The sequence below is a fragment of the Polistes canadensis genome, unplaced genomic scaffold (assembly GCF_001313835.1).
Source record: "Polistes canadensis isolate GaletaPanama2010 unplaced genomic scaffold, ASM131383v1 scaffold_2, whole genome shotgun sequence".
NCBI lineage: Eukaryota > Metazoa > Arthropoda > Insecta > Hymenoptera > Vespidae > Polistes > Polistes canadensis.
The window spans coordinates 645,197-655,753 of NW_014569549.1; the positions used below are offsets into that span (position 1 = coordinate 645,197).

At 35.7% G+C, this 10,557-nt stretch overlaps 1 protein-coding gene and 1 long non-coding RNA gene across 6 annotated transcripts in view; both read right to left on the minus strand.

Annotated features, from left to right (window-relative positions):
- Nucleotides 1-7,243, minus strand: part of LOC106784986 (AF4/FMR2 family member 4) — a 29,236-nt gene extending 21,993 nt beyond the window's left edge. Inside the window, exons 1-4 of one of the 2 annotated variants that reach the window (XM_014745073.1) lie at nucleotides 7,013-7,243; nucleotides 4,864-5,044; nucleotides 1,571-1,700; nucleotides 25-1,165 (exon numbers count right to left, since the gene is read on the minus strand). In XM_014745073.1, the coding sequence (XP_014600559.1) occupies nucleotides 25-1,165; nucleotides 1,571-1,700; nucleotides 4,864-5,018 (1,426 nt within the window). In that variant the 5' untranslated portion in view covers nucleotides 5,019-5,044; nucleotides 7,013-7,243. The remainder of the gene's footprint in view (nucleotides 1-24; nucleotides 1,166-1,570; nucleotides 1,701-4,863; nucleotides 5,045-7,012) is intronic. The other variant, XM_014745063.1, reaches the window with a different exon arrangement.
- A 53-nt stretch (nucleotides 7,244-7,296) lies between these two features.
- Nucleotides 7,297-10,557, minus strand: part of LOC106785002 — an 86,364-nt gene continuing 83,103 nt past the window's right edge. For all 4 annotated transcript variants that reach the window (XR_001381474.1, XR_001381475.1, XR_001381477.1 and 1 more), the window contains one exon: nucleotides 7,297-7,401. This is a non-coding gene — a long non-coding RNA (uncharacterized LOC106785002). The remainder of the gene's footprint in view (nucleotides 7,402-10,557) is intronic.

The window sequence follows — 10,557 nt, forward strand, 5'->3', positions numbered from 1 at the left end:
TAATAAAAGTAAAAAGGGACTTACTGGAAACGTCGCTGCTCTTTCGACGTCTCCTACCGACAACTTTGGTGCTACCAGGGGCGTAAAGAGGATCGTCTTCTAAGGACACTTCCCAAGCGATCGAGTGTCTCTTACTGATGGGCGGTGGTGGTGGTAAGAGCTCTTCCAAGGAATCGTCGGAAAATCTTTCCTCTTCGGATTGAGTACGAAAGTCGGTTGAATTTCTCGTTGAGAAATCGGAATTTCTCGTCGAGAACATGTCGGAGTAACGTTCCTCCGAACATCTGTCGGAGGTGCGACCGGAAAATCTTTCGCTTGATTCGGCACGTGGCAATGAAAACGAAACAAAGTCGAGATTCCGAATGGAGAATGGATCGGAGGTTGGTATGGAAACGTGATCATTCGAGCTGGCACTTGCCACGGCTATCGAGAAATCCGAGTGGAATCTTTCGTTCGAGGTTGAATTCGCCCTGGAAAAGTCCGACGAGTCGCAGTTGGCTCTCATCGAGAACCTCTCGACGCTTACCGAACTCGAACGTGGTATCGACGATCTTTCGGATTCCGAGTTACGTGAAAATCTGCCCTCGCTCGAGTCCGAATCGTTTCTACGTCGTCTTTGACCGATTTCTTCGAGCCCTGCTCCACTGGCATCACCGCCACTTGCATCACCGCCATTGCTACCACCACCGTTACTGCTGCTACCTCCTTCTCCTCCACCACCACCACCACCAATTCCTCCTAGTCCTAGTCCTACTCCTATTCCTCCACCTCCACCACCTCCTCCTCCTAAACCTCTACGATTATGAATACGATTGTGACTATGACTGTGATTATGATTCATCAGTAATCTATCCTCCACGCTGCTTGACTTCATGATCTCGTTTTGCCTCTGTTTTCGCAAATGTGAGGTCCGATCCTTTTCAGGATTCTTACGACGACGATCCCTCTCCAGATCCTCCTCGGACGAACGACGCCTAACTTCACGGTGTTTCTCGATGGTGCATGGATTAGTCCTAGGTGGTATCCAATTGAACGACACTTTGGTATCGTACGGTAGACTAGCAAATTTACTTGGCGGGCTAGAACTTGCTGGTTCTCGTTTCGTTCTACCCATATCTGCGTTACCGTTCTCCCATCCGTACGGTCTTCGATGTCGGGTCTTCGGCTGTATGAATTATAAACAAAAAAAAACACGTCGTTAATATTTTATTTATTTCTCTGATCGAATGGGTTATCTCATTTATTTCTTTTTTTTATTATATTCATATTCTACTTTACAAATTGTTCAGTTTAGTTAACACGTGGGGGGATGGTAATTACTATTTTATCGATTTTTCTTTAATTTATCGTTGAACAATTTTCTAATCAACCTTTCGGTATCAAATTAAACTAGTCGTTTTACCCGTTTATTGTTAAATAAATATTATGTTCCCCCTCCCCCGCCAAAAAACAGAAAGTCGATTTATTTTGGCTACCGACCGATATCAAATTTTTGTTTGTTTGTCCCCACAAAAATGTTTTATATCATTTTAGGGATCAAAGGATAATAGAAAAGGGGTGTAGTACTCACAAGAGTTGTCTGGGTGGTAACCGCGTTTCCGTGGCGCATGCTATCCTCCATAGTTATCATCCATTGCTGTCTACCACTTCGTCGTTCCGACGATTGGCTCGTTCTCTTCGACGAGTTTCCGGGGGAGACTCTGATAACAGACAGAGAAAGACCCGTACGAAATAATCCACATGCTTCTTCGACTTTAAAATAACCAGTCATATATCTTTCTTCCCTCCTACCCCACCCCATCGTATTTGTTCTCCGTTAGATACCGGGTGGTCGGGGCTGGGGAAAGTGGAGGGGATAAGCTTTAACGAAAATTTCATTTTAGGTGAGAACTTTGACGCGGAATGCTTTTAAAGCTAAGCTTTTTGTCTTCAACGAAACCTCTCAACCCATCGATAAACTTTTTCTTCTTATTCTTCTTTTTTTGATTTGTTTTACAACTATCGAAAATATTTTTAAACTAACGTCAATTTGAAGAAACATTTTGGACTATACCAGTAAAGGAATGTAATCTAAGAAACGTGAAGAACTAAAAGAAGTTCCTTACAAATTCTTCCTACCCACCCACCTCGTTGTTCTTTCAACGAGGCCAAGGCTTTTTTTTTTATTCGACCACTTTTTTCACCCGATTGCATGATATCGATCGTTTTTCAAACGCGAAACGTTGCTATGCGAATTATCGAATTTTCACACGTTCGTTCACGTACGAACGAACGAAGCTTGTGTGTACGTGTGTGAGTTTTGTACGTAAAGTTTCAAAATGAATTTCGTACTTTATAATTATCGCGATTTTTTTTTTTTTTTTGACAGAGTTATGTATATTAATGAAATCAGTTTTTTTAACGAAATAAATAACGAATATTTTTCGTTTAATTTATACAATGAAAATAAAGCGAGAACATAAGTTGCATAAAAATGGACTTTGATTCCCGAAAACTATTTTTAAAATGGCGTCCGTAATAACAAAACATCTTTTGGTTAAATATTTTATTCAATCGGTCTAATAAAACAACGAAATGTCGATAATTTGATTCGATTAGAAAAGAAAAAAGTTTATTGACAAAAATTCTACTTACAAATATACGAAAGAAGACCAAAAGAAAAAGTAGAGAAAACACGATTCGAATCGTGAGCAACTTTAATGGCTACGTAATATAAAGAGGTTAGGAAAAATGAAATAAAAACAACGACAAAAATAAATGTCAATTAAATATTTTATCCAACGTGTCTAAAGAGAAAAAGAAAACCAAAAATGACAATTCCAAATAAATAAATAAATAAATAGAAATTTCTCGAGTAGAAAGAAAATGGCCAAGAAAATGTGGTGGTCTAGAATCTAAGTTGAAAGAAGAAAAGGTTGAGTGAAAAAGTATATATATATACACACACACATATATATATATATATATATATATATATATATATAGGTGGCCTAAGTTTTCTCGAAGAAGAGTGAATAACAGACAGAAAGACAGACAGACACGAAACGTGGTGATTAGGATCGACAAGTTGAAGGAAAGAAGTGTACCACCACCACCACCAACCACTCGGTGGTAAGTTTAGTATTATTGACGTTGAGTATAGATGTTATAGGTGTGTGTTAGTATTGGGTCTCGATAGTAGTGGGTGTCGAGACCAACATCGATGAGTTTCCTTTTTTTCTTTTTCTTTTTTTTTTCCCTCTACCTAGTCGAGCTTTTCCTCCACCAAGAAGAATTGTGCATAGTCAAAGTACACTCGGAACGTGTTTTTCCGATATTTTCCTTTCCTCTTTCGCTTTACGTTTTCGCCTCGATCGTTACGACACTCCGGATACAAGAAGAAACGTTCAGAGAGGGGTGGGCGGGCAGAAGGAGGGGGGTGGGCAACCAACACCTATTCTGCTGGCTGTCGAGGAAATTCCAGAAAATCTCGGCCAACGTGTCGAGTTTACGAAGAAGACAGATAGACAGACAGATAGACAGACAGACAGACAGACAGTGAGAGAAAATCGCTAGCAAACGAAAAAAGAAAAAAAAAAAAAAACTTTTTGTCGCCGGTTTTCCTACTTTCTGTTTCTTTTTCTTTTTTTTTTTTTTATCTTTTTTCCCCACTTCAAACGGAAACGAAAAACTTGGAGAATCGGTTAGTTCGTGATAGAAGAAGAGAAAAAGAAAAAAAAAATACTTCGATATCCCTCCAACCCCCTCCCCTGTCACGTTCAAAGGCAAAAAGGATCGATTAATCATTTACGTACTTTCAACGTAACGTTGTTGTAAAATTGAAGGATACTGATGACTTAGGTTAAAAATTTCAATAATTTTCCTATCTCTTCGCGGTGTTATATTATCCACGATAAACTATAATCGTATATAATGGTGTATATTGTTTTAAATTTTTATTATATTAAATATATATTTTTATTATATAAAATAAAAATAAGCCAGAAAAAAAATATATTTTTTATTATGTGAAAAATAATTAAAATTGTATATTAAACGTTGCGTTTAACGAACGAAGGATAAGTAATTACGTTAATTGATTTTTTTTCATTTTTTTTGTTTTTTAATCTAATCATGACTTTCAACGTCGTATCGAGTAAGAATACATGATCGAAGTTTTCCCGATAGTTTGGTGTCTCTATTTTAAGGAAAGTTTCATTTTCTTAACTAAACTCGTTCAAAGAGAGAGGGGGGGGGCGGTGTGAGAATGGGGGGTGAGTTTATTTTCGGTTTGACTTTAGTACTCGAAGTTTGGCAATTGTCTAGAAAAAGTGTTACTCTTTATTAAACTATTATTACGAGTTAAAGTATTATTCTCGTCGATTAAAAATAACAATCCGAAAAATCTCGCCGCCCTCCTCCTTTTTCGGAACGTTTATATATTATTGTCAACAGTTTTAATCTGCTATTATCGGAATAATATCGTAGTAGCGTAGCGTAATAATATTTAAACGTAAAATTGACGAATAAATTTTTCAATCAATTGTACCAATAAAAAGAAATTAATTGGATCGAGTTGTGTGGAACAATTGAGTAATAAAAAACACAAAACAAAAACATAATTTATATTTCACGAATTAATTATAGATTATAAAATTATTCGTATTAGAAAATAAGTCAGAAAAATATGATTCATCTTTTCAATTTTTCTTTTTGTTTGCAATTAAAATTATATTTTCGGTTATAAAATAAATCGTAAAATAATTCCTTTTTTTGGTTTCTTTTTCAGTTGTTTCCTTCTCCCTCTCCCTTCCACCCCCATTCTCCCCCATTTTAAAAATTAACAAAAAAAAAATTATGTTTACGCTGCAACAATTAACTTACATCGGTAATAGGGTAGAAATAATGCGTTCTGCTTCTTCGGGGGGCGGAGGAAATTCCTGCGATGGTAATCCCGCTGAATCTTGTGGCTCCGGACAGTCCGGAACCGGTCGTAATGCTAACAACGCCATTTTCGCTTTCCGTCCATTCATGCTCATGTAACCGTCGTCCTCCGATTGATGTCCTATATAGGAAAACATTTATATAAATCAAACATAATAATTTTCAATAATAATTATTATATCTCGCGATATATACGTCTTATTTTTGTTAGTGAAAAAATATAATATAACAAATTTTTGTTTCATTCGTAATTCATAAGAAAAACTATTTAAAAAGAAAAGAAGAACGTTTAAAAAGTTTGCAATTCGAAATGAATTTATTTCCTTTTGTTTTTTTTTCTTCTCTCTCTCTCTCTCCTGTGGTCTAATTAAAAATAAATATCGTAACGTAACGGATTTTTCGTTGCATTTTTAAATATTTTTTTTCCTCCCATTCGATGAATAGGGGGGGGGGGTTGGCCGTTGGAAGATATATTAATGATTATCGGTATTTGCGAACAGATTGAAACTATAAACTGCAAATCGGTTCTAGAAGTTTATACATTCTTGTTAATAGAACGCCTGCCTCCCTCCCTCCCCCTTACTTCCCTTACTACCCTCTCTCTCTCAGCAATTAATAATAACTCGCTATTATTGCATTGGCTTACGATGTACGTATAAAGCTTATCCCGCAGAAATTGATTAAACAAGCGCAAGTAGATAAGCATTATTATAGTTTCCTACATCTTTCTATGTACGTGTATAGTTATGTCTGTGTTTGTTAACGAGCGAACCTGACGCGAGTTAATTTAATGATCCCATTGTTTCGAGTAAGAATAAAAATACAAAAAATAAAAAAAAAAATCGAGAAGAGATGAGAATAAAAAAAAATATTTCATCCAACCGATTTGATAATTATCGAATTATATCTTAAATAGGAACAGATCTCGTTAGAATTATTTACGATTCTTTTTTAAAAGGACAATTATGAGACAATCGTAAAATAACGTCAACGTTTTCTTTTTCTGGGGATGGGGAGAGAAATTTTGTTAAATAAAAATAAATATTACAAATATAGAAAGAAGAATAGAGAGAGAGAAAAACCAATTACCGAAAAAGTAATTAAAAGAAAAATGAATGAACCGACGAGTATATGACAGCATCATTTTCGCGATAGTTAAAACAAGTTGGACAAGTAAATGTGGCGAATAAAATGAGAAAGTATAGAACAAAAGGAAAGGGCTTGTCAAACTTTAGAAACGGAGGAGAACCGGATCTGATACACAAATACACAATTTCAAAAATAATTCTAAACTCGTTTGATACGTTTTAACAAATATGAACAATATTTAAATTATAAATAGTACGTAATATTATTTTACGTACTATTATAAGAATATATAACAATATTGTATTAATTATTAAACTTTTGACACTTTCTAACGATCAGATGTTTCGTTCAGGTACTCGAACGTGTTTTTTTATTCCTAAGACCAATGGTCAACAAATTGCAAAGATATTTTGACCTTCTCCTATAATTTGTAAAAAAAAAAATTCGACGAAAACGTCTAGAATGTAAATTATTTATTTCCAATTAAAAAAAATGGTATAATATTATTCCGCTATCTAAAATTGGCTAAAACATATTATTAATAATATATACCTCATCTCTTATAGAATAAGTTTCAACTGATATTGATTGACAATCATGTGGCAGAAATTGGCAGAAGCATCCTTGANATATATTTTATTTAATATTATTCTATATGAGATAATATATGTTATTTCTTGTTTTTAAACGTATATTTGATCTCTCACGGTAAGAATAGGTATATATAAAATATATCGAACAAGTTTAATATTTAATAAATGACAAAAAGAAAAGAAAAGAAAAGAAAAAATAACATCCATCATATTTCTCATTGATATCAAAAGTTCAAACATTTCAAGATACCGAAAGAGAGAGGGTTGGCTTGCGAACTATCAGAACAAAATAAAGGGATAGGTTTGTTAAGAACAAAAATAGATAAGAAAAAGGAAAATCAAGAGAAGTAAGAATGAAATGGGGGAAGAAAAAAAGAAGTAAAGGAAGGAAGTATGTTTGATAGTACCTAAAGAAGGACTCTCGTCGTCGGGCGTGAGGCCAATACTGGGTTCCGTGCTGCTGCCACAATCTCTGAGAAGACCGTCGACGATATTTTCGTTTCTTCCGTTCCCGACAACGACGACGACTTCTTCTTCTTCTTCTTCTTCGTCTCCAGCAGCACCACCTCCGCTGCTGCTGCTTCTGCTGCCACTTCCGCTTCCGTTACCGCCGCCGCCGCCACCACCACCGTCGCCACCTCCACCTCCACCTCCACCTCCACCTCCACCTCCACCTCCACCACCTCCACCACCACCACCACCAACACCGGTGCAGACTTCGCTTTCTGCCTCGTGCTCGTCGTACTCTGAGAGCACTTTGTCCAGCAGTTCGATCGATCGTTGTACATCGTCACCTCTGGAACAAACGTTTAACACGTTCGATTCTATAGAGATTATAATATGCTACTTTTTAAAAACCCCGTCAGTCGAACTCTCGTTTAACCTAACTTTTCTTTTCCCTCGCTTTTTACCGCGCCATTTTGTTTTACGAAACTAAAAATACACGGTTATAATTTGTAACGAGGGGTTACTTTGAAAGAAAAAAGAAAATAAAAAAACAGGGATGTTAAGTATGATGTAAAGTACGAAAGAACGCAGGGCGTGTGTTCTTTTATCTTCTTTTTTTTCTTTTTTTGATAAAAAAATAGTATTGAATCGCGTTTAGGTTATGTCAGGATCAGATATTAATTTTCGTACGAATTTTTCCACACTGGTGGGGAATAATTCGACACGTATTACATATCGTTTTTAATTATTATTTTTGTGCAAAACTAAAAAAAAAAAAGAATTGATTGCCGATTGCTTTTGGATTAGAGAGAAAAGAAATATTTTGTTTCGACGAACTAGTATTATCTAGTATTAAAATATGACGTCAGTTATAAGCAACACAGGTTATAATTTCTCTTTGTGATTTACCTTATATATTTATATATTAATACTCATTGAATAAATATTATCTTAACAAGTATGTGATTTTTATTCGAATGTTTTCGAATGACATGGGAGATTATTACAATGTATTATATGAATAGAATTATTTCTTTGAAGCTATCGTATATATTAATACTCGTTGAATAAATATAATCTTTTAGTCAATGTATCGTTGCGTATGTATGTAGTATAAGTGTGTGTATACGAGTTTATTCCAACGTTTCAAATGAAATGTTAGAGAATTTCTTCTCCAATCTGATGATCCTGACAACAAATTAAACATACGTTAATTGCTCATTTAATTCCCATCAAAAGATAATACCGTAATGTCATCTCTTTTGCATTTCTTCTTTTTCACATTTTCTTTTTATCTATTTATTTATTTATTTATTTGACGTTAAATATACGTCAAGAGAACGTCCTTACGATGTTAATTCTCTACGTGCGTGTATTGTATGGACATACACCCACAAACACATATATATATATATACAGAGTCATACACTACACATATACACGTTAACAGATTAATTATTTCGTTCCCCTCGACATCCGCTTATGCGACTCTGCCTTCCTGGTAAAAGGCGGACCTATTTTCTTCCCCCACACCCACCCCTACCCCAACCCCCACCTCACCGTGAACATTTTAACTTTATTCTTTAGCTTCCTTCGATGTAAAGACTTAATTAATGTCACAGTCAGTTTTAAACGTTCATCCGTTTAATTATTTTCTATACTTTGTCTGATATCTTATACAATTTTGTCTATTTCCTTAAATTAAATCTCTCTGTGGTTTATCGTTACATATTCCAATCGTTCATATTTTCATTTTTTTTTTCTTTCTATTAATAATGTTTATCAAAATTTGTTGGGAGAACGTTGAAGATTATAATATAACGGGAGGATCCGAATTGCAATGAAAAAAAGAAGACTGATCGTAATTGGAAAGTAATGACGGAACTTGGATATTACCTTGGGGGTGGAGATGGGGGTAGGGGGGGGTGAAAAGTACATCCCCCATATTTCCTAAAAGCGAGAGACGAAGATCGTTTGGTAAACTTCGTTTAGAGTCAACCCCAGTTTTATCCGGCACCCCTGTTTACGGTTGCATTCGCTACGAGTTGTTAACACGGAAATCAATTATCCAATTTTCCGGGTTGATCCATTTTTGATGGTCGAATGCAAAAATTAATCAGAAAAATCATGCAAGTTATTGTATAATTACATTTATTTGTTTATTTCTTTTTTGAATTTGTTTTTTTAAATAAATCTGTTCGCACATTATCAAAGAAACTCTTTTCCAAATCTCCAATCATGTTACGATTCATTTGCTAATTATCAAACATTCGATAGTCTGAAGTACATGAATCTAAAAAAAAAAAAATAACAGAGAAAGGGGTGAGAAAGGAAAAAAAGGGCGTAATAATAGTGGAAAAAGAATAAAAGGAGAAAAGACAAAGAAAAAAAAAGAAAAAGAAGAAAAAGAAAGAATAAAACAGTCAATTGCAGGAGGGGTACAGGAGTGATGGGGGTTGGGGGTGTACACGACGCGTAGCGTACGTACACACACGTACACAAAAACAAACCTACACACTCGGGGGTAACACGGAGAAGTAGTGGAGGGGTGACTGGCTTTCGTAGGAACTTCGCCTAGGGTGAAATACGTTCGCGAAGGTTGAACAAAACAAAGGAAGGGAGGGTAGCCAGGCATACGGGGTTAGTATGGAAGGAAAAAAAAGGAATGAGGAGGAGGGGAGAGAGAGAGGAACGAACGCACAGTGAGCCCAGTGTCCTAGTGTGCGAAAGAACCTAAAGAATGTGCCAGAAGTCCACCATCACCACCACCACCAGCACCACCCCTTTCGGTGTTTGACTGCAGTCAACGAAATCTCTTGCCGAAAGGCCGACTCTCTCTCTCTCTCTCTTTCACTCTCTCGTGAACACTCTTACGACGTCCTCCCCCTCCCCCTCCCCTCGCCCCACCCCCTTTCTTCTATTCCTCTTCCTCGTATTCCTCCTCCTCCTCCTCCTCCTTTTCCTCTTCTTTCTCATTCTCATTCTCCTTCTCACTAACTTTTTAAATAGGCTCGGGAACAGCTTTCGTTGTGTCAGGCTCGTTATACTCAATTCATAATTCAAGATTATAATTGGTCCGAAATCCGAGGTGGTTTAAAAAAAAGACCTCGCAGTCGTCTAATCCTGACGCAACTTTCCCTTCAACTGTTCTACGATTTATATTTCATTCCTATTAACTGTTGTTTATGTTTTTATTGTATATTGAAAGGGGAAATATACCGAAAAGAATTTGTTCCTTTTTATTTGTTGTTGTTTTGTTTTCTTTCAGGATTCCCCTTTAGTCTCCTTCTTATCTTGTTCTTCTAGCTTTTCGTCCTTTTAATTTTGGAAAAAGGTTCGTTTTTAATAAAAAATATATATAATAAATATAATATATAATATATAGAATAAATATTAGTATATTTATATTTATTTCCGAGGGAAAGGATGGGAGGGGGTAGTTTTTTGTTCGAACTTTCGAAAACGTTCGCTTTTAATAATAAATATAATAATATAAAATAATCAA